Consider the following 23747-nt stretch of genomic DNA (forward strand, 5'->3'; position numbering starts at 1 on the left):
TTGCTCTCCACAGATCATAGATGAAGAAGAAACCCAGTTTATGAGTAACTGCCCCGTTGCGGTCACTGAAAGCACCCCACGGAGGAGGACACGGATCCAGGTGTTTTGGATAGCACCACCAGCAGGAACAGGCTGTGTGATTCTCAAGTAAGTGAACACAGGGTCCTCGGAACCCTTCACGCTCCCTCCCTGTGGGCTGTCAAAGGCTTCACAGTGGGGTTGCAGAAGGAACAGTGGCTTTGGTGGGACAGCAGATGAGTGACATCATCTCTCTGTCCTTGGTTATCTTAACTCTGAAATGGGGTCGAGGGCCATTGCTGATGAAATGCTCTAAAAAGAACCATTCGCCCAAATCTCTATTTTTAGTGATTTCAGTGATTTTCGAATTCAGTGATTCTCCTGGCCACGCTCTAGCTTCTAGAGATATTGATACTAGGGCTGGTTAAGAAAAATTACAAATCAGGTAAGGAGAATCTCTGACTTCCTCCCTCTGGAATTTAACACCCCTACCCTTAAATTGTGCTAGGCCGACCTGAGACCCAGCTGTAACCTCCTTAGTCTCTGCCCTGGCCTTATGATCTTATTTTCTTCCCCCTATCATCAAAACTGCCCTTGTGTGCCCCTTCCTGTCTGGTCTCCTGATCCTCCCTTTGTTAAAGTTACAATGCATGATAAGAGGTGTTAACTTGGGGTGCCTGGGTGGCTCAGGGGTTAAGCATCTGACTCTTCATTTCAGCTCAGGTCATGATCTCGGGGTCGTGAGATCGAGTCCCACATTGGGCTGTACTTTCAGCACAGAGTCTGCTTGAGATTCTCTGCCTCTCCGTCTCCATCTGCCCCTCTGCCCACTTGTGTGTGCACATGTGTGTGCTCTCTTTCAAATAAAATCTTTAAAAAAAAAAAAAGAAGAGGTGTTAACCAGCTAATAGCTTTCCTGTAAAAGGTAGCATTATCTCAAACCTGTGTCTCCAAAATGGTATACCATAGGATGGTATTCAGGGAGATGTAAATAGGTGGGCAGGAAACCAATTTCTACATTTAAATAAGTTTGGAAAATGCTGTAGACTGTATCCCCTTCTTGCAGAGTCACAACATATATTAGCAGATTCAAGGTTTTGCAAAGTCCTACTCAAATGAAATGTGTTTAACTTGGTTTCACCAGCATTTCCCAAACTTATTTGATTCCTTTTTTTCTGAGACAATATTAACATTCACCAGTTTGGGAAGTGCAGCCATACCTATTTCAAAGAGATTTAAAGACCATATGGAGGGATACTGGGAATTTTAGGATTTCAGACAGGCAAACTGTCATAGGTAGATGGACAAGGCTCCAATCACAGCATCTAAGAAGCCATTTTCCCATGAAGGTAAGGGGCTGGGACCTTCCCAACCATCTTTGTCTTATTTGAGTCCCCTAGGGCCTTATTTATATATTTGGTTCATTTGTCTGCACCTCTGACAGGCGGACATTTCTACAGTCTTAGGACTGGGGTTAACTTTAGCCCACCTCTGAGGAGGGGCTAGTAAGGATGCATTCCAACCAGGCACTCCAGTCCCTGCAGCTTCGGGACTCAGCGGTGCCTGGCTTGTGGGAAAAAAGCCCACAGAAGTCTTTGGAAGCCTCTGTCCATTGTCCAAGCCCAGCACTGTCTTTGTCAGGCCTTCCTTTGCTGCCATGTGGCTATACATCACTTGTGTCTTAGTTTGAGGCAAGCTGAACATGCTTACTCAGATTCCTTGAGAAGTTTGTCTCTTGGCATCAATCTGTATTGTTGAAATTTTTTAAAAAAAGAATAACAGAAGGGGGAATGAAGCATGAGAGACTGTGGACTCTGGGAAACAAACTGAGGCCTTCAGAGGGGAGGGGGTGGGGGAATGGGATAGGCTGGTGATGGGTAGTAAGGAGGGCACGTATTGCATGGTGCACGGGGTGTTATACGCAAGTAATGAATCATGGAACTTTAAAAAAATAAATAAAATAAAGAATTAGAAGTAGAACTTTAAAAAATGAAACCTTATATATAAACCCCAGTATATAACATGTATCTAGTGTCTAGTTGAAATATGGGAGAAGGCCCATGGAAATAAAGGTCACTGAAATGAGAACAAACAGGGCCTATTTATTGAGTGCTATATAGCAAGGGAGTTGGCTGCTATCACTAGCATTTGGCTGGAGGAGGAGTGGGAAACTTTATAGGGAAAGAAAGGGCAGACTGCAGGTATGTTGTGATTGAAGGGTAGGGTATTAGCTTGGGGAATCTGGAAGCAGGCTAACGGAAAGTGGAGCATCTTATATGATTGGTTTGGAGAGCCTATTTGGCTTTCTCTTATTGGTCCTGAGTCAGAAATAGAGGAGGCAGTGGGGGCAAAAATTAGAGAAGCTGGTGGTCATTGACAAGTCCTTAATGTTCTGGGCTGACACTACAGGGATTGTGGTTTGACTTCCCAGGCTGGTTCCTGCAGAGTTTGGGGGTCAGAGTTCTATTGTTGTGGTCATATGTGGTCTGCCTATTGTCCATTGGTGTTTTCAGTTCTCCTGGCCTGGAAACCAGGTTCCCAGTGTGGCTTTCTGGTACCCACGCTCTTGCCCCTGGCTGCCTGGTCACTCCACAGAGCCTGGGGCTCTGAAGAAGAAAGTTGGAAGATGTTAGATTTATGCGATGGGTCTTGCTGCTCTGAAAATCCTGATCCTTGGCTAGGATCTGTGGTTTTCTTTGACTTATTGTTCTCACAAACCAGAAGTGTTTGATCTTCCTGGCAGAAGCCAGAAAGCCATTTCTTGTTTACCCGTTAACAATGAACATATGTGAACATATGTTTATCCATTAACAATGAACAAGTGTGGCTTGTTCAGTCACTCGTTCTTTCAGCAAATGTAACTGAGCTTCTATTTGCACAGGCATCCAGGATACATAGATAACTGACGTATGGCCCTCAAGGTTTTCACGGGCCAAATGGAGGTGAGAGAAAAGGTCAACAATACTTTCTAGTACCAGTAACTCAGCAGCACATCTAGCAGGTTTTATTAGATTTAATCTTCCTAACAAACTACCCCCATTTTCCAGAGGAGGTCCCGGGGAAATTAAGCGAGTTTCTTGAGTCATATATTCATTTAACTGCAAAGTCCCATGTCTGTCCTTCCTTTTTTTCTTCCTTCCTTCCTTCCTTTCTTTTTCTTTTTCTTTTTTTTTTTTTAGAAGGTATCTGGAGGAGCAAACCAAAACTATCCAGCACAGATGGGAAATCAAAATGTACTTCTGTTTCTCAGAATGGCTAGTTAGTTTTTCCACATCCATTTATTGAATAGTTGGTCTTTTCCCCAATTGCTTGAAATGCTACTTCATCAAATATAAAATCTTCACACAAGTCCGTTCTGTTCTGCTGGTCTTTTTATCTATTCCAGCACAAAACCCACACCATTTATAACATAATTTTATTTTATGTTTTGATAGCAAGTCATCGCCCATTAATCTTCTAGTTCAAAATGTTCATGGCCATTCAGGCAGATTCGTAATTCCAGATGAATCTTAGAGTAAGTTTGTTGTAGTTCAATAAAACTTATATTGGGATTTTGAGTGGGGTTGTATCAAATTAATAGTTAAGTGTGGGAAATGTCAGCATCCCTATAGTATGTTTCCCCATTCAGAAACATGGAATATCCCCTATTTATTCAGGTCTTTTATATCCTTCACTAAAGTACTGTGATTTTTCTTCATTGAGATTGTACATTCTTGTGTGGCTTTTTCCTCATAGGTATTTTGTAGTTTTAGTGCTTTTGTGAATGGGCTCCTTTTTTGTTCCTATTATACTTTCTAATCATTGATTGCTTGTGTTTAGGAAAGCCATTGATTCTTATACTCCAAATTTGAATCCTGACACTGTTGAACTCTTGATAGTTCTAGTGGCTTGTTGGTTCATTCTTTTGGGAAATTATGAATAAGTATACTTTGTGATTCCTTTTCATGTTTTAGTTTATTATCTGTCACCTCTAGTAGACTATTAAATGGTGGTGTTCATGCTTATTCCTGATTTTAATGGGGATTCTATGATATTTTACTTTTTAAGTATAACATGAAGTACAGGTTTCAAATTGATGTTTTAATCAAGTTGCGAAGGATTCCTTTTTGTAGAGAGAGGGGTGGGGGAGAGGGAGACAGAGATCTTTAAGCAGGCTCCATGCCCAGTGTGGAGCTGGACATAGGAACCCTGAGATCATGATCTGAGCCGGACTAATTCGGCCACCCAAGTGCCCTGAGAAGGACTCTTTATCTAGCTGAGAAAATTTCCTTCTTTTCACGTAGAAGGCAGCATTTGGGAAACTGGCCAACCAGTATTCCCTGTGTACCTGCCATGTGCCCAGAGCATGGGAAAGACTCAGGGTATAAACAACAATCCTAACTTCCAGGCATTTTCAGCCTGGCTGTGGTATAAATAAAAATATGTCTGCAAAGGTTGGCAAGCCCAGGACAAGCTTGAACTGGGGACAAATTAAACGTGGTTAGTCGGAAAGGAGATGAGTGAGAATGGAATAGTGGGAGCACCAGAGTTTCTTGGAAAGTTCACGTATATCTTGAATGCTGTGTAGGGTTTGGGTAAATGGACAGAAGGACGAGGTTATTCCAGGTGATGGGAGTGGACCTAGTGAAACTGAGGTGAGCATAAGCTCGGCAGCCCCAGGAGTCAGACTCTGTGTGATTAGAAGGTCTTTGGGGGCCAAAATCCGTTGCTAAGTCATGGAGGTCTTCCAGTGTCAAGATGAAGAGATTGAATTTGATTCAAGAGGAACAAGGGAGCCATTAGTGGTTATGAAACAGTGGACTGACATGCTGGGAGGAAAGTTCATTAAAAAGTTAGTAAGGATACTCAAATCTGGCAGCAAGGCTCAGGGCAGATGAAAGGGGAGATGCCAGCTTTCTTGCAGAAGCCTCACCTGCAAAGAGGAGCATTTGTGTTGTGGTATTTGGTTAATATTCCTGGTAGAATAAGCTGCAGAGTCTGCTAAATGTCTGGAGATGACAGCTCTGCAGCCTGCTTGGTTAGCTGTGTTCCTTTGCCCAGGAGGGCAGGGAGGGAAGCACATAGCAATTACAACTTTCCTTTTGGCACAAACCTGACACCATTTCCATTTTCCATTTGGATGCAAAGATTTGAAAATTTCTAAATTACAGGCTTTCCAGGCAGACCTTCTTAGAGCCTTCTCCCTACAAATGAATGACCCAGCACTTAACATTGCCCCGGCGTGCTGCATTGCTGCCAGAATGCTGTAAACATGATAGCAAAGTAGCAACCGAGGGAAAGAAAGAGCCCCTGGGAATAGAATGGATGTGTACAGACCCCACCAGAGAAAATCTTGTCCCCTTAAATGTGACAGGTTTTGTCCCCTGAAGTGATCCTCTCTTTTCATACATTTATTACCTTTATTATATACATTTATTACTGGGTTTCTGACTCCCATTCGTAACTTTCCCCGAGGGTCTGAGATGTGGGTCGTTGTGCTCCTGAGGAGAGAGTCACTTGATGAACTATTTGGAGAATTCTACCTTACGAAATGGGGGTTGGATTCAGGGTCCAGGGAATACTAATAGTCAAGAGCCATGCCCTGCTGTAGGGACATTACAAATATTTATGTAATCCTCACAGCCACCCTCTGAAGTAGAAACTACAGAAGACACTGAGGCACAGGAGAGAGTAAGTAACTTGCCCAAGGTCACAGGGTATGTGGCAGAGCTGGGATTTAAACAGAAGATCTGGGCGCCAGAGTCTGCAATCTGTACTCTACCATCGCTGATCGGTGCTCCTGGGTCAGGCTCAACTCTGACTTCACTCTCCCCCGCCAGTACCATTAGTTGTCGGATCTGTTTCTTCTGTCTCGCACTTGCTTCACATCCATGGCCTCATCCACAGACACGTCTTGCCATAGTGTTACAAGAACCGCCTCACTGCTCACTCTGGTTCCTTGCCCTCTGTCCTGCCTCTGGGGTAAGACTTGCTGTCCTCGTGAGCACCTGAGTCACACCACTTACCTACCAAAGCTGAACGGGGCTCTCCGTCACCTTCGAGATAAAGTCCAGAATTTTAATCAGAGCATTTAAGTCTCCCCATGTCCTTTACCAGAGCCCCTGATCAGTCTCTTCTTGCCCTGAATCCCTCCGTGAACCCTGTGCTCCAGCCATCCCTGCATGTTCATTCTCTCGGTAACATTTATTGACCGCCTCCTCGGTCTAGGCACTGAGGACTCAGAGGCTGTCTTTGAGGATGTCACAGTCTAGGAGTGAAATCAGGTTCACGGTCTTTCATCTGCAATTTGGAAGTCCAGGAAGCTCTAAAATCCAAACTTTTTTTTTTTTTTTTTAGCTCACTAAGGGCCCAAACCTGCCCTGAACTGACTTGAAGTTGTTCATGGTCTTTCAGTGTAAATATTCATGTGCTCGATGCTGCCCCAGACCCTGATAGGAAATAGTACAAAATATATGGAATTTGCGTTGTATTGTCTTTCTGAAATCCAAAAATGTTCTGAATTCTGAAACACACCTGGCCTTGGGGGTATCAGATAAGGGAGCTTTGTCCTGTTGATATGTTCCCAGGTGGGAAGTTTGGTAATGACAAGTATCACTCCAAGAGTATAAGGGAGGTAGCCCCATGGCGGGACTGGGTTGTACATAAATGTTAAAAAGAAGCAACACATTTCTTGCCCAGTTTCATCACTCTTCCCAGCTTCCGCTGCTACAAGATCTGAGAACTTATTCAGTATCACCCATTGCCAAAAAATGCAGTTAGCATGGTGTCCATGCCTTTCATGACATGTTTTAGTCATCTCGACAGCCTCATTTCTAGGTGCTGAGACTGAGCCTCATGGAGGGAATCAATTTTACTCCTCTTTGTGGCCCTGGTGCATGCGTTGGCAAATCACAGCCTATCGGCCAAATCCAGCCCACTGCCTGTTTTCATGAATAAAGGTTTATTGGAATACAGCCACGTTCATTCATTTAGGTATTGTTTAGGGCTGCTTTTGTGCTACAGCAACAGGACTGAGACGTTGCAACAGTAAAATATTTTTTCTCTGTCACTTTCTAGAAAATGCTCTAATGCATACCGCAGTGCTAAAAACTTAGTCACTTCTGATTCCTGTCCCAGGTTCTCTGAAAAGTCCAGCTGAGACAAAGGCTTGTATTCAGGTAGTTTATTTGGGAAGTGATTCCAAGGAGCAGGGGAGGGGGGCGGTAGGGAAGGCTTGATTCAGTCAAGTGTTACTAACTTGGCCATCACTGTAGGCAACTGGTGCTTGATCGCACCGGGACCTTTTGAGAGGCGTTATGACACATGCCTCAGAACAGTGTGCCCAAGTACAGAGGGGGAGGCCATTATCCATTGGCTTCCATCCTCCATTGATCAAGGTTAGCCCCGCCAATATGAACTCCCCATGCACTTCTGGGTTGCACACACGTGAGCATTCATCAGATTCTGAACACGGACTATAGCACCAGTGAAGCTCAGGGACAGGAAGCAAGAGAACCCCATATGGATGAAGTGTGCGTCATGCAACTGCAGTAGGGCAGAGCTGGTCACTGCTGTCCCAGTGATTGGGCTCAGAGCTGGGTTGGGAGGATGTGATGAGGCTGGCGCACAGAGGTGCCCAATGCATCGATGGTGTGCCTGACAATGTGAGTAGCTTATATTCCTCACCAAGCACTGGGCTAGGTGTGCCACATGCCTTATCTCAGTTACTTCCCTTAAAAGCCTCTAGGGTCTTCTCTATTTTCTCTGTAGGGTTTTCCCATTTTGTTGATGAGAAAACCAAAGTTTAGAGCGTTCATATTCAGGGTAATAAAGCAGCAACGTGATGAAGCTGGGACTTAAACCCACTTCCACCTGATGCCGAAACCTTTGTTGTTAACAAAGCCACCGAAATACCCTAAGCTCAACCACCCGCACCAGCCCTCTGCCTTCTGCCTCAGTTGGTCTGTGAGGTCTGTGAGCTCAGAGCCCCTCCTGTAAACGAGGAAGGTAGGGGACTGTCTGTTGGGGGGTTGAGGGGTGGAGGATGTTGTTTCCCAAGGGGGGAAACTAATTGCCATTTGAAAAGTGGAAACAAACCCTGCACTTGGCAAGAGAAAGGCTTATTCGTGGGAAGAGAGGCTGGGTATTAAGGAGGAATTAGGAAACACTCATAACGCTTTGTAACTTCATAGTGCTCACCAAATCTTTTTATCTTAGAAGGAAATAACAGAGGAAGCCCACATGAGATGACTGTATGATTTAGAGGAAGCTGGCAACGTTAGGAGGATCTGGGGTGCAGCTTCCCCCACAATTTTTCTGGCATGAAGTATTGAAAAACACCACTGAGTCTTTGTTGTAAGTCAAGGGGGCTCTCCCACGCAGTTGGCCAAGTCGTCAGCAGGACCAACCAGGCGAGGAAGCCAGGAGTGGCCAGAACGGAGCTGGGAACCCCTGAGCCTGTGGAAGTGGCTGGTTCTGGAACAGCACTCAGAAAGATGGAGGTGATGGCTAAAAGGGCAATATGTCCTTGGTTTAGGAAGATTTTGGTGCCCGAAGACCTACCATCTAATGGTGGAATCCAGATGCCAGGAGTTCCTACGAGGCCAGCAGTGGCACCGTTCCAGGAGAGCAGTCCAATGGCAGCAGTCTGATTCAGCAGCTGGAGTCCCAGGTGCAGGATGCAGCCTGCAGGGGGGAGCACTGGCAAGCATTAAACAGGCAGTGCAGGCTGCAGAAGGGCCGCAGGCATAGCAGTAGACCGATGCTCAGGTGGAACCCTGAAGCCCTGCTCTACGGACCACGCCAACATTGAGGATGGCGGGGGGCGAGAGTGTACCAGGGCCCCACACCCCACAGCAAGACCGCTTCCAATTCTCCCCCACTGATGGAACAGGAGCTGCTAATACGTTCCCCACCCCAGTCGGGGTGGGATCAATGCATGAGGTTTTGACCCTGTGGACATTTTTAGAAGTTAAGATTAAATTCATATAACGTGAAATTAACCATTTTAAAGACATCCACTCCATGGCATTTAGTACATTCGCAGTGTGGTGCAACCACCACCTCCGTCCATTTCCAAAACATCTCCATGGCTCCGGGAGTAAAACCCCTCACCCGTTACACAGTCTCTCCCCATTCTCCTGCCCACAGCCCCTGGCCACCACCAGTCTGCATTCTGTCTGTATGGATTTACCTATCGATCTTTCAGATAAATGGAATCATACAGTAGGTGGCTTTTTGCGTCTGGCTTTTTTCACGGAGGATAGTGTTTTTGAGGATGATCCATATTGTAGCAAAGTTTTGGTGCTCATTCCTTTATATATCTGAGTAATGTTCCATTATCTGTATATACCACCATTTGTTTATCCCCGTGGGCATTTTGACATGGAATAATCAAAGGATCCAACTAGAAATGTTTGGGCAATGGTGAAAAAGTACCCATATATGTACACCTACATATATTTAGTCTCTCTCTTTTTTCAAACTGGGCAATACACACAAGAGATGTGTTGCTCCATCCTGAGCCGCACTCCATCCCTGAGAAGGACAGTGATGACTCGGGGACAAGGGTATAAAAGAAGAATTGGTTCCATGTCTACTTTGTGTTTCAGGGTCATGAAGTAAGTGTGAAACAAGTTAGCATCTTTCACCCCATCATCAAAATGGCTTGATTAGAGCTCTTGCACCCAGTATGGGACTGCAGTATGACCAAGTCAGATATACCTGGGCATTCGTTACTGCAGCTGGAAGGGGCAGGGGCAGAAGCCCTCGGAGATGCAGATGTTACCACAAGCCAAGGGTCCTCAGTGCCATAGAAGACGTTCCTCCACGGAGGTCCACGGCTCCATCGCAGTTCACTTTCATCTACTCATCAGAGACTTGTCCCTGAATTGTGAGCCTTTCTGCAAGCCTGCTTGCCACAGACAACACTCAGCCTAAAGCCAATGAAGAAATGAGATGACATAAGAAGAAAGAACGTTCCCCACTCTTTCCATGGTTGACTCGTACAGGCTGATTGCAGCTCCATTTCTTCCTGGGCATTTCCCGAAGATTTCACATCGAACAGCCCCTGGAAGCCAGGAAAATAGGAGAAAAAGCTCCCTTGTATCTTAGTCCTCTGCTATTCATAAGTGAAAATCTTGTTAATTTAGAGTTTGACAGCTGTGGTGCATTTCTAAGTCCAAGGCAGCTGTCATCAGCACTCCGGCTTATTTTTTCAAACAGATGTTTAATTTGACTTTAGTGCTATTGCCAATTTTTTAGGAGAAAAAGAGGGGGAAGCAGAAACAGAAATAATCATTATATTCATCATTTGGTTTCCTTTCAAAACCTAAATCGGCGTGATGAACGATGACCTCAGACTTGCTCTAATTGCAGTTTTGGGTGCAGGAGTGGTTAGCTATCATCTCCTACATGGTCCAACGTCCATCTTTTCTTTCTTATTTTTTTTTTTCCTAAAGTCAGAGGCTGTTTTTTGGATAATTACACCCAGACTCTGAACAAAGTCCAAGCTACCCAGAAAAGCCTTCCAGAGTGCAGAAAAAAATTGGGGAGTGGCGAGCCATGGGTAACTGGGCCACAACCCCAGATGAAAGGGCTGAGTCTCGTCTTGCGGCTGTGGAATCAGGAAACCAGCAGGAGCAAAGAGACAGAACCCTTGGAATGGCAGCCAGGGTCTCCCACTCACTCTCTTCCTATCTCCCATGCTTCTGGGGCTTGGGAAGCTGGGTTCGTGCATGCTCACAGTGTGCAAATTGGTCTCAATGTATAAAATTAAACACATCTGTGGCTCCACGTAGAAATCTGATGAGTCAGAATGTACTTGAACAGGTCCCACTGTTCCAGTCCACGTTGCTTGGAGGACTCTTCCTTCACACCAGCTGTGTTGCTAGGTAAACCTACTTCCCAGATCTGAATTCTCTACCTTTGCTTTTTTGTTTGGCTTTTAGTGGTCTCACTCAGCTCCTACTTTGTACCTGTCATGTGTGCCATCCACGGCCCTCTCTGACAACGCCTCCATAGCGGGGTCACTGTAGGCAATAACACACTTCCTGAATAACTCTGTACCCAGTTCTTTGTACACTGAGATGGAAGACACCTTGCCTTCTTCCTCAGTCAACAACTATGACATGTGATGTGCTAAAGAAGAATCCATCCCAAGGAAAATTTGGCAGATGTCCCAGATCCCAGCTCTGAAGTCATGGTTTGAAGGAAGAATGATCTACAGCTTCACTCAGCTAGTGCTAGAAATGACAGGATGCTCTAAACAGAACCAAGGTGGGCTCCCGGGGCCAGTCTGGCTCCTCAAAGAGGGGTCCCCACATCTTTTTAAATAGAAAGGATTCTTTGAACATCATTAATCAGGAACTAATTCTTCCTTAACTACAGATACACCAGGCTTCTGCCATGGTGACCACCCAAGAATTATGGAAGATTCTGACATGTATTAAAACCTCCTGGCTGTTGCTTGCCACCCCAGCCATTTATCTAGGGCTACACTATAGGTCCATTCTTCAGGCAGTTTCTCCCCAACTTTGCTCCATACTTTGAGCCCTGTCACTTAATACTCTATATCACACCCAAGGCCTAGCACAGTGGTTACTAAGACGTTGTTGAAAGCTTGGGGAGTGCCAGGAGGGAATTGTAGCACAGAGAAACTATATAACTGGCTTCTAGATTTTGGCTGCTCCTAGGGCCCAGGAGCCCAAGCTCATCCTTGAGGGCAGGGCAGGGGGAGGGGGGCATATTCACTGCTCCTTGTGCCTGGTGACCATCTGGCTCTCTGCCTACCCTCAGTGGTCAGTTTACTTCCCCCCCAAAAAATGCCTTGGCACAAATCCCAGTTGCCCCAAATTCCAGACCCAACTCCCCTGTGGACTAGTTCATTCAGCGTTAGAGTTAGAAAGGTAGAGTCACAGGTCAGGTGACCTGAGATTGAATTCTGGCTCCACCACTTAACTGATGACATTAGGCAAGTCATTTTAAATTCCCAGTGCCTCACGTGTTGTGATGAGCACTGGGTGTTATATGCAACTAATGAATCAGGGAACACTACATCAAAAACTAATGATGTACTGTTGGTGAATAACTTAACATAATAAAAAAATTTAATAATTAAAAAAAAATTCCCAGTGCCTCAGATGCCTCCCCTGTAAAATGGGGATAATAATAATACCTGCCTCATAGGATTGATGTGAGGACGAGTGTTTAGAACAGCCTCTGGTATAGCATAAGCTCTATAAATGGCTACATGACTGTTTTTGTTATTATTGCTTTACGTTTGCAATAAAATGAAGAACTCACATACATGTTTCTAAGACAAAAGTAGCGGTTCATCCCTGGAAGTGAATTCCAGTTTCTGGCCCTTAGGACAAAACCGGTACATTCTGAAGCCTGGTGTAAAGCTTATATGCCCTATTAGGTTTCAGTCTCGCTGGGTCTGCTTTCTGTTTGCTTGTTTGCTCCTTGCCAGTTCCCATACAGAATGTGCAGTGGTGTTAAGAACCACATAAAACAAAATAGTCATGTTAAATTTCAGACCTCAAGACCAAGGAAAATAAAAACTAAAATCTAACATCAAGAGGAAGACCAAATACAAATAGACACGGGCTGTACATTCCCACGGACTTGTAAGACTGACAGATTGCAGCCCATTCAATAAAATGGAGAGCTGCGGGCTGTCTGATATACATAAGTACACGTGCCACTTCAACGAATGAACGAATAAACAAACCAACAAAGAAATTTGGAAAGGTTGATAAGGAACAAGATGTTTATATCATCACAAAGTCTCTGCCCTCAAAATGCTTAATAACTAAAAAGAACCTAACAGGAACGTTAGAGGGGAGAAGTCTGGCAGACACCAGTGATGGGACAAATCTAAATTTAAATCACAACCCCCCTGATAGGACACAGTGAGGAGAACACAGAGTCACTTCTCTGATATTCCAGCTAAAGACGCATAATCTGAATCTAATCCCGAGGAAGCATCAGACAAGCTCAATCATTTTATAGAATTACCTGACATGTAATCTTCAAACAGTTTCAAAGTCATAAAAGTCAAGGAAAGACTGAGGAACCGTTCTAGGCATAAAATCTAAGTGCATACTGTGATTCTAAACTAGATCTTTTGGCAATAAAGGGACAGTTTAAGTCAAAACTGGAATAGGGTTTGGGGGTTGGATGTATTAATGTTAATTTCCTGTGTCGGCTGGCTGTGTGTGGTTACACAGGAGATCCTTGTTTGCAGGAAATACTCAAGAAAGTACTTAAGGCGATTGGACATCATTCAACCACCTGCTCGCAGATGCTTCAGGGGAAAACAAGTTCTTTGTACTGTTCTTGTGAGTTTTCTTTAAAGTCGAAATGGTTTTGAATTAAATGGGCCCAGTGCAAAGGCAGGGGTTAGTGGGGTAGAAAGGGAAAAGGGAAGAGCTGCATTTGTATTTTCCCTTCTGGATTTTTCCCTTTTCTTCCTAGTTTCCTCCTCTCAGAAGGTTGGGCTAAGATGTGGATGAGAGTAAGCTGGGCTCAATCAAGAACACAGCCAAGGACTCATCAGGTCTGATCTCCTGGCTAAGTTCATCCATTCCTAGATTCCTTCCTGCGGCACCATAGGTCTGTACCCGACACCAAGCCCAACAGCAGGGATGCAGAGCTGAGCAGGGTGCAGCCTCTTGGGAACTCGCAGTGGCAGGAACAGGACTACGTGGTGTAGAAGGAGCCCCACTGGGAAGAGCACAGGGTTGGTGTTGGCAGGCACCCAGCCAAGTCTGGGGTGGTGTAGAAGGTCCAGAGAGCACAGTTCGTAACCTGACAGACAACAAGGCACTAGGGGAGAGAGAGGGAGGAGACAGTGTGGGATTGCCCCTAGCCCAGAGAAAGCAAGGAATGTCTGAGAACCTGCAAATGGATCCAGATGGTGTAGCAAGAAAGAGGGCAGTTGGGGGCAGGGGCGGGGAGGCACAGAGGTGGTGCTCAATAAATGTGACTTTTTTCCCTTTACTTCCCTTCTCTATCCTTTCCTTCACCAAAACATCCCTTCTTGGAGCGTTCAGCTGGGATTGCTCTAATTTTTTAATAACAGAAATAATAATAAAATACGTGCTGACATATCTTCTTATGAAGAAGGTAGTATTGTCCCATTTTACAGAGAGGAAACTGAGGCACATCAATTCCAACATCGAAAGCAGTAGAGCTGGTTTTTGAACCCCAGATAGCCCAACTCCACAGCCCAAGCTTTTGCTCTGCCAGTGTATTAGTCGTCATTAATGAGGCTGAGTTCTCACGAGGCTTACTGGTCTTTTATAAAGAGGATTGTCTTTTATATCCAGTTCTCTAATGGTAGGGGCGAATGAGGGAGATGCTTGGGAACTGCGGTCGTAGGTGCATCTTACCCACTCAAGTCACTCCCCTCTCACCCTCACACGGCCTCCCCTGCCTGCACTGTCAGCAGTCGTGTGATACCTACCATGGGCCCAGGTAAGGCTGGCACCTGGGCTGGACCAGGTGATGGCTGTACCCTGGGTGGCTGCAGAGCCAGGGCAGCTCATGGTGGAGGAAGGAAACAAAGGGTCAAATCACAGAGGAAAGGCTGATGGTCAGGTCCAAAGGGCCCTCGGTGGGAAAGGCAGTCACAAGGGGAGAAACAGGGCACCAGGCTGGATCAAAGTGAGCACTTCAGGCTGGAAACTGTAAATAAGGCAAAGGTGTACAAGGCCCCTTGGCGTGTGGTGCTGTAGGTGGCACTTGGCCTCAGTGGGAAGGGAGGGCACTGCGTCTTTCTCACCCTCTAGCCCTCCTCCAACAGGACTCAATTATTCATCTTGACAAACACTTAGTGAGTATTTACTTCGTGCCGGGCTTGTGCTAGGTATGGGGAAGGAAGAAGAGGGAACGAGGCTGAGGGACTGGCACACAAATACTGATCTGAGAACCTGCAATGCCAGGTTCTCTTTGAAACATGCCTGTGTTTCCATTTTCACTTTAGCCCCTGGAACAAAGCTGGCAAGTGTGACCTCCTGGGGGCAGGGAGAGTGGGGGAGGGAAAAGCAAGGCCCCGCCGCCCCCGCCAGTAGCCACTGTCACGGCCATTTCTAAAACAGCTTTTTACAGAAAGCCTAATTTCTCTGGCCATCCCTACAGATTCTGTTGCTAATCACATTCTGCAAGATGGTTCTTGACGGATTGCAATGTTGTGTTAGAGAGTTTGCTTCTTGCAGATGGGCTCTGGGGTTGGTCAGGTCAAAGGTCGAGTCCTGGCTCTACCAGGTCTGAGCAGGTTTTCCTCCCTATAAAATGGAGATGAGGAGCTAAGGCATGGGAAGTGCCCCTTTGCATTTTTTAAGTAGTCTACAGTTTACAGACCACCTTCCCAATACTCTTGCAAACTTGACATCATGGTCATCGAGGGAAATTAAAGCTCAGAGAGGTACTGTGATTTGAACGGGACCATCCAGACCCTGCATGTACAGGTCAAGATAGAAACCTGGTCTCCACTTTTAAAACAGAAACGATTTGCTGTGCTTTTGCACCTTTTCTTGAATGATGATCAAAGTCACCATAGAACGCTGGGGACACCTGCATAGACTCTCTTTGCCAGTAGTTTTAGCTCGGGATTTCCTTGTTGCATGGGAGTCAGGAAAGCCCTGTGAAGAAAGCTGTGGTTTGTGGAGTCAGCCTCACTGTGTTCCTAATCCTGCCTCACTGATGAAGAGTTATGTAAACTTGGTCAAGATACTTAGTCCTTCAGTCCCTAGGCTCTGTTGTGATAGTACCAACTTCATTGACGGGAGAATTAAACAAGACCATCTATACCAGTGATTTTCAACCTTGGCTGCACATTAGAATCACCTGAGCGGCTTTTTAAACTCACCAGTGTTCTGGCCCCAGCTCTGGAAATTCTGATCTCCTTTGACTAGGGTGGAATCGGGGTGTCAACACTTTTTAGAAACTCCTCCAAATGATTTTAATGAGTAGCCAGGGTTGATGTTAAAAAGACAACCACAGGCCCAAAATGGTGTTACTTAGGTTAAGGCTTCAAGTCAGTAAACCAAGACTTAATACCTAACCTAACTGCAGTTACAACCCCCAAGGAATATAACTTTTTATTTTATTATTTTTCGGGGGGTGGGGGCAGAGGCAGAGGCAGACAGAGAATCTTAAGCAGGCTCCACACACAGCACAGAGCCTGACATGGGGCTCAACCCCATGACCCTGAAATCATGATCTGAGCCAAAATAAGAGTCAGACACTCAACCAACCGATGGAGCCACCCGGCCACCACCAAGGAATATAACTTTTAACCAGTCTCTCAGGAGTTTTCTGGTCGGTACTAATAAGGTAGTCAGTTCCATGGGCCCTTTTTATCCCCCAAAGGAAGATAAAGTAATTCATCTACTAAAACTTTTTTATCCCCAAATGGAGCTGACCTCACCTGAAACAATCCTTTTTTCTGCTTTTTGACTTCCTTGTCCTACCCTTAAAAATCTTTGTCTTTCTGTAGCCCTTTGGAGCTCTCTTCTACTTGGTAGATGGGATTCTGCCTGTTTCATGAATTGATTAATAAAGCCAATTAGAGCTTTAAAATTTATTCAGTTGACTTTTTGTTATTCAACCCTGAGAACCCTTGAAGTATATAAAATCCTTATTACAGAGTGCCTGGCACATAGTAAGGACTCAGTACATGTTAGTTGTTGCACAAGCTGGTGATAAGGTCAGGGCCAGCAGACTAGCACTGGTGGGCTGGTGTGAGCATCCAGTGGGCCCAAGCTACTGGGCAATGCACTGGGGGTAGGTATCGAGATGAGCAAGAGAAAGTCCCTACTTCATACGGGTTTAATTAACTCTTTAGTTGGATAGAAAACGCATAAATACATGATAAGTTAAATAGCAACATGAGGTTTAAAGTTGAAAGAAGAAAGGAAGATTTGGCATAGGTGCTTTTCATCCTGGTTTAGTTCATTAATGCTCACAAGAGTACATATTAACCCAAGTGTGTAGGGCAGAAAACTGAGACATAAGCTGTACATCATCTCCTACACCCTGAAGAGGCAGATCCAGGATCAAACCTGACTAGAAAGGCCTTTCTCACATACCATGTCTTTATCATTCTGATTTCATGGTGATTGTAAAGAAAAAGTAATGAACTAGTTGGGATCAGAATTGAGAAGGTTTAAAAACTGTCTGTATGTATGTATGTATGTATCTGTCTGTTACTCTGTTTATCATTTCCATTTATCTTTCCTTCCTTCTCTCCATCCATCCATCCATCCATCCATCCAATTCTGTTACCCAACATGGCCATAAAATAAGATTTTTAGGGGAGCCTGCATAGTTCAGCCTGTTAAGCTTCTGACTTTTGATCTNTCCAATTCTGTTATCCAACATGGCCATAAAATAAGATTTTTAGGGGAGCCTGCATAGTTCAGCCTGTTAAGCTTCTGACTTTTGATCTCAGCTCAGGTCTTGATCTTAGGGTCATGAGTTCAAGCCCCGCATTGGGCTCTGTGCTGGGTGTGGAGCCTGCTTTAAAAAAGAAGAAGAAGAAGTTTAATCAAATATTTTAGCTAATCTGCCAAACTTTGGGGTATATTTGGGGTATATTTTAAGTTAAGTGAAGTTTAAGTGAAGTTAAAAAAATTACCATTAAACTTGACTTCCAGTAAATCATAGAGGAATAGTACAGCTGAAGATGTGCTTGGAAGATGCTAATGGTATCAGAGTATTTAATGCAGATTAACTACCCCTCCTAAACAGTAATACAAATAGAGGAAAACAAAATTAACGTGATTAAATACATTCAGAGACTGTTTATTCTGTTAATTGTTAAAATTTAGGCAACAGTCAGACTGCAAGAGACTTGCAGCTGCTGCTCCAAAATGGCTGGTCCTCCCCTCAGCTGTTGCTAATTAATGTGATTTTCCTAATAACAGTTTTCTGATAGCAGAGAGACAGTGGTAAGTCAAAACAACTTCATTTTTATGCTGATAAGCCCTGACAACAACCACCAAAAGAGCCCGCTGGACCCACATGGAAATGCTGCTCACTGCTGGCTGGCATGTAGGATTCTCCTGCACAGCTGACCTTCAGTGCTACAGACTTATCACACACATCCGTGGGTGTATGGGACAGCATGGCAAGTCACATCCTCACATCAGCTACGGCTGTCTTGGGTCATGATGGGATGATGCCACAGGCTCCAGAAAGGAGCAGAAATGTGCTCGGAACAATTGTCCTTTGCCTGTGTAGTGACCCGTCTTCTCTTAATTTGTCTGACATTTTTTTACCCCCGAAAGACAATTCTACAAGGCCAGTTTGCACCATTCAGTATACAGAACTACTGGGCAGAGTTCGCAGGAAAACAGCTCAGAAGTTGCCAGCTTCTTTCTTGTCCAGCCCATCTGTGGTTGTCTTTGATCCATGTATTGGTCCCTACTCACTATGTTACATACATTGTAACAATTTATTAATCAAAGAACGCTTTGGCCTTCCTAGGGAAGGTACCAGACACATGGAAAGCCAGGATCTTTAACTTTTTCTACTGATAATCCAGCACAATATCTTCCCAAACTGGGCCAGTCAGTGCCATTAGACCTCTGGCCAAGAAGGACTGCTGGTCCTCTCCAGAGCAGCTTGAACAGACAAGAATCCAAAGCAGAAGGAAGTTGAATTCCAGATTTTCAGGCCCAGCTACGTCAACCCAAAGGAACACTATGCATGTCGATGCATTTGGATGCGGTGGGATTAAATAGAGTGCAAAGTGTCATTCACTGGAAGACCATTACCAAATATCCTTCTAGGATGAGGATTCTGCTAGTTCATTTTCTTGAAATGTATCTTACTTTGTATCAGAAACATCGTTGACATGGAGCCATCAAGAAAAATAGGGAAATGTACATCCCAATCTGATGGCATGAACTCAACCACTTGCAAACACAAAACAAAGTAGTGCCCAGGGCACAGACCCTGGAAAAAGTTTGATCTGTGTGTTCACCACATTGTGAGGGTCCAGCTTCAAGGACGTCTGTTGTGCTGCTCTCTGGAGGTGGCGACCCTCTGGTTTTACTCTTGCTCCCTTAATAGAGATGGGGAAACTGAAGCCTTCCCCTCCCTCCCTCTCTTCCTCTCCATCTCTACTGTGACTTCTGTCCCTACTCTGTGATGCTTCTAAGCATTTCCCAGGGACACATGCTCTCGACCTAAACGTCCTCATCTCTCCAAGATACACAACATGTAAGTGTGGATATACCTTCACCTTTGTGAGAAATGTTTTTATTGATTTGTTGGGTTTTAATTTATTCCTTGCCTACTTGAGGAAAAAGATTTTCAGTACCTTGTTTAACATGGATAAGAGGCTCACTCTTAACTCCCCCATGTCAAGAGTTGGTGGAAGTTTTTTTAATTTACCATATATTTTTCAAAAAGAACGTGTCACTTGCATTCTTCTCTACATTAAAATGAGGTCCCGTTACTTCTCTTCCACATTATTTTTCAGAAAAATAGAGCTCTTGGCTTGCTTGCTTTCTCTTTCTTTTCCTCTTTCCTCCTTCCCTGCCTCTCTTCTTTTCTTAACTTATCTCTGAAAGTATTCTGTATGAGAAAAGGGAGAAAACCAGACAGATCAGGCCCACATTTTGTGGCCTGCATGTGTTCTCATGTTGTTGCTCTGGAGCTCTGTGGGGGTCCAGTGTGACATGGTAAAACGCTGATGAGCTCATAGAACATAAGAATGAGGTCAGATGCTACAAGAGGGCCGCAGATGTTGAAAAGAAGAAACATGGGACAAATCTGGAGTGAGTCAAAAATGTAAGGCCTATGGGTGTCTTTTCTCGAAGAGTCAACTCAAAGGATGAGCGAAATGGAATGCATGGTGCAATCAGCAATGGTTTTTTCCATAAAGAAAGCTCTGTCCCTGGTTTGACTTCCTCCTGGCAGACCTACCATCATCCTGCTGATTCCCAACATTGTAAAGGGATTTTGAATTCAACCCGAGTGGTACCTTTTGAGAACAATGGCTGCCATTGGCCAAACTGCCTGGCTTGAACCAAGCTAAGCCGACTTAGCTGGCCTTTATGCAGTGGGAAATATTTCGTGACTCAGCCCAGTTACTGTTTGCTGGTGACCCAGCAGTCTGGGCGGCCCTGCTAACACAAAGGACCTTATGCTTCTTGCCAGATCATGGACATATGGTAGACACACAACATAATGTGTTGAATATAAAAGAGTTGACTTACAGGTAAAGTCAGTAATATGAGAATTTATCACATCAACACACCTTCAGCACTTTTTGCATGGAAGACACTATGCTCAATGCTAGAGGGACTAGCGTATACAAAAAGGTCCCTTCCCTGAAAACCTCAGAATTCAGTCAGAAGTAGAAAACAGAAACAAACAATAAGTTAAATTGTAGTACAAGACATTAAAGTTTAAGCAAACATTGAGCATCCAGTGCCCAAATGCCAAATGAACGAGAAAGATCAGTGGTGTTCTAGAAACCCAGAGGAGGTCCCTTCTGACAGTCCTGGTCAATGAGACGGTAAGGCAGCGGTGAGATGGTGACAAATGAGGGGGGATGGGAGGGCATTCTTGGCTTATCAAGTAGCAGGGGCAGAAGCCAGGAGGGGTTGTGTGCCACACGTTCTGCACCCAGTGAAAAGGCAGGGCTGAGTTCAGGTTGTTGGGAAGAGTCGGGAGGACAGTGGGGGTGGGGGGATGTGGCTCAGACCTTGAAGACAGTTTGCATCCTGGGGTTCAGGAGTGTGGACATTTAGCTGAGGGTTTGGACCGTGATCTGAAAGTGAGAGAGGCACCTTTGTGTAGAGAGGACCTGGTGCTGGGGTGGAGCGGGGCAGGGTGGAGGTGGGAGATGACGTATTAGGACCACAGTGCCACTCTACCCAATAGTTGGCGAGAAGAAGTGATGATGTGCTGGAGGTAAGAGTTAATCACCTAGCCGAGTGTAGGTGAATTGGATGGCTCTGCAAGGAGAGGAGGCATGTTAGGTTACTGCAGTAATTGTCCAGGGAGCCCTTCATTGACTCCTGGGTGTGTGTTCTTCCTCAGGCGGGGAGGGAGGTAGGCCTTGGGTGGGGACTGGCAGGCCTGAAAACCATCTCCGAAATTTAGAGCAGTGCTTCTTGTAGACTCTCTCCCCCAAACAATGCACATACTTACAGTTCTGCAGACCATTTTTCAGGGACTCAGGAATCTTCTGAAACCCATTCATGGGCCATGAGTCCCTAGGTAAGAACTATCACCACCACCACCTCTTCACCCCCACAGTCCCTAGCCGCCTAGAGGAAGGAGACCCTCCCAACACAGAGATCTGCTGTCGTACAGCAAGCTCCTGTTTCCACAGCAGAAAGCCCAGCATGACAGGCTCTAGAAGGAATGGAAAGCATGGCAGGTGGCCAATGCGTAAGGACCTTGCTCTGTCACCTGAACTGTTTCCTTACATTTGAGAGAACAGTGCTGCTGGCCATGGCTTGCGGGAACCCACAGAAAGGGCAGGCAGCGTGGGGCACCTGGGTGGCTCAGTCGTTAAGCATCTGCCTTTGGCTCAGGGCGTGATCCTGGCATTATGGGATCGAGCCCCACGTCGGGCTCCTCCACTGGGAGCCTGCTTTTTCCTCTCCCGTTCCCTCTGCTTGTGTTCCCTCTCTCGCTGGCTGTCTCTCTCTCTGTTGAATGAATAAATAAAATCTTTAAAAAAAAAAAAGGCAGGCAGCGGAGGCCACGGCACAGCAGAGCGGGACCGACTGGGGAAGGTGATGACCTTGTATGCACCAGCCAGGAGTGCCTTTGCGACGTGGCAGCATTTCCTGGAGCGAAGAGGCTGGGATGGTTACGTGATGACAACCGTGCCCTGCCCAGAGCAGCAAGGCCTGCAAGGCACACCGGGAACCCCAGGAGCGATGCTGCTCTTCTGTTTCTGGTTGTCCAGCCAAGAAGGTTCTATTTTGGATCAGAGCATAGTCTAGAGAGAGAGAAAGAGCAGTTGAAGCCTTGGGTGCTTGGAATAAAAATTTAACCTTTATCTTTAGAAAAAAAAAGCGTATATCTTAGTTGGAGATTTTATTAAATGGAATGACAGTCATGCGATCTCACATATCTGCCATCCTTCATTTCAGACCTAAGAGTGGTTCTGAAGCTTTTCAAGGTCAGGGACCCCTTTGAGAAGCAGAGGACGACCGTGAACTCTTCACCAGACATATGCATTTGTGCACATCGCACAAAATGTCATCATCCTGAAACCTGTCTGCGGACTCCCAGATTAAGAACCCCAGGTTCAAAAAGCCTCGGTCAGGTCCTCTGCTAGTTTCCAGGCAGGAAGTGATGAAGAAGACACATGGTCCCGGGGGTGGAGAGGCTCACAGTCCACTGAGGGGTTATAGATGTGAAGACACTGGAGGGAAAAGTGAGGCAGGCACTGACCAGCAGCTTAACTGGATGAGACATTATTGAGCAGAACCATGGGGTCAGCAGTATCAGAGAAACAGCGAACCCAACCGTCAGTTGTCCCCAGTGGTAACACCCCAAGTACCAGTAATCATGTTATGAAATGCTAAGTAGCATGCCAAGGCTGAAGGGAGCGGGGGAGGAATTTTCAGGAACATCAAACCCCAGGCTATTGTAATCTTTAGAGAAAGAGATTTTTGGCCTAAAGTCGTATCATGAGATACTGCCTTCACCTCAGGCAGAACAATTAGATATATATCTCTTTGCAAGGTTAAGAAATGCCATGGATCTAAGCTAAGCCAGAGGGAGGAATCCGTGAAGGGTCAAAAGATGCTGAAAAAATATTGATAGTTTGGTTTAAAACAATTCTAGAAAATAAGATATGGTGCTGTTCACTACCCAGAATTGCCTACCTGTCAGAGCTCCCACAACTGGGAATACGTCCTGCCGTCTATTTATTTTGTCCATGTGAGTTTATTTAAGATTTTTCCAACAGATGACAAATTTCCAGCCAGTGATCTAACAGATTCCCCTAAGGGTTTCCACTGTTTCCTCAGCCACAGCTTACAGACATGTAAAAGCCTCCAGCAGAGGGAAAAAAAAAAAAAAGACTATTTCACTCTCCTGTGTGTTCTTGTCAAACTCCCACCCACACTGCTTCCTTTCCAGCATGTCAGTCTTCACACTGGCTCGTACCTGCAGGCCTGCCTGCTCTCTTTTGAGTCAATGTGAACAGGTGCCTATCTCTGGCTTCCCATCAAAAGTCCCAGCAAAGGGCAGAATGACCTCCCACCCACCAAATCCAGAGTCTTTCTCCAAGACTCTTCAGATCAAAGCGTCCCTGCCCCCACTCCCACTAGCGCCCTCCAGTGGCTCTCCAGTGCCACCTCCTGGCCAGGTATCGAGCGTCGGCAGAACGGGTTTACCTCACCTTTTGCGCTACCCTCTCCTGTGCTCCCACAATGGTTTGTCCTTACGAACCTCTTTCGATCAGTTAGGCGTGCTTTTGGGAGCAGCGCCCACAGGAAACTTGACTCATGATAACATCAACAAATAGAGGGATTTTTTTGTTTGTTTTCAATATAACAAAAAGGCCAGAGGTAGGTGACTGCTCAGATTGTTTCTGTACCTAAACAATATGAAGGCCAGTGTCTCCGCTTTTTTTTCTTGGCCTTTTCCTCATGGTCACGAAGTAGCTGCTTTGTTTCACACATTGTGTTTGTAGTCAAGGCTAGAAAAAAACAGGGACAGGCCAGGTAGGTCATTAATTTTTTTCATCTGGAAAGCAGAAC

The 23747-nt window shown here is 45.4% G+C and overlaps 1 protein-coding gene across 2 annotated transcripts in view; it reads left to right on the top strand.

The window, feature by feature from the left end:
- SPON1 (spondin 1) overlaps positions 1-23747 on the top strand; it is a 255334-nt gene that overhangs the window by 70683 nt on the left and 160904 nt on the right. For both annotated transcript variants that reach the window (XM_034645868.1, XM_034645867.1), the window contains exon 3: positions 14-147. In XM_034645868.1, coding sequence (XP_034501759.1) covers positions 14-147 — 134 coding nt within the window. The remainder of the gene's footprint in view (positions 1-13; positions 148-23747) is intronic.

Source organism: Ailuropoda melanoleuca, chromosome 16, assembly GCF_002007445.2.
Source record: "Ailuropoda melanoleuca isolate Jingjing chromosome 16, ASM200744v2, whole genome shotgun sequence".
In the NCBI taxonomy this organism is placed as follows: domain Eukaryota; kingdom Metazoa; phylum Chordata; class Mammalia; order Carnivora; family Ursidae; genus Ailuropoda; species Ailuropoda melanoleuca.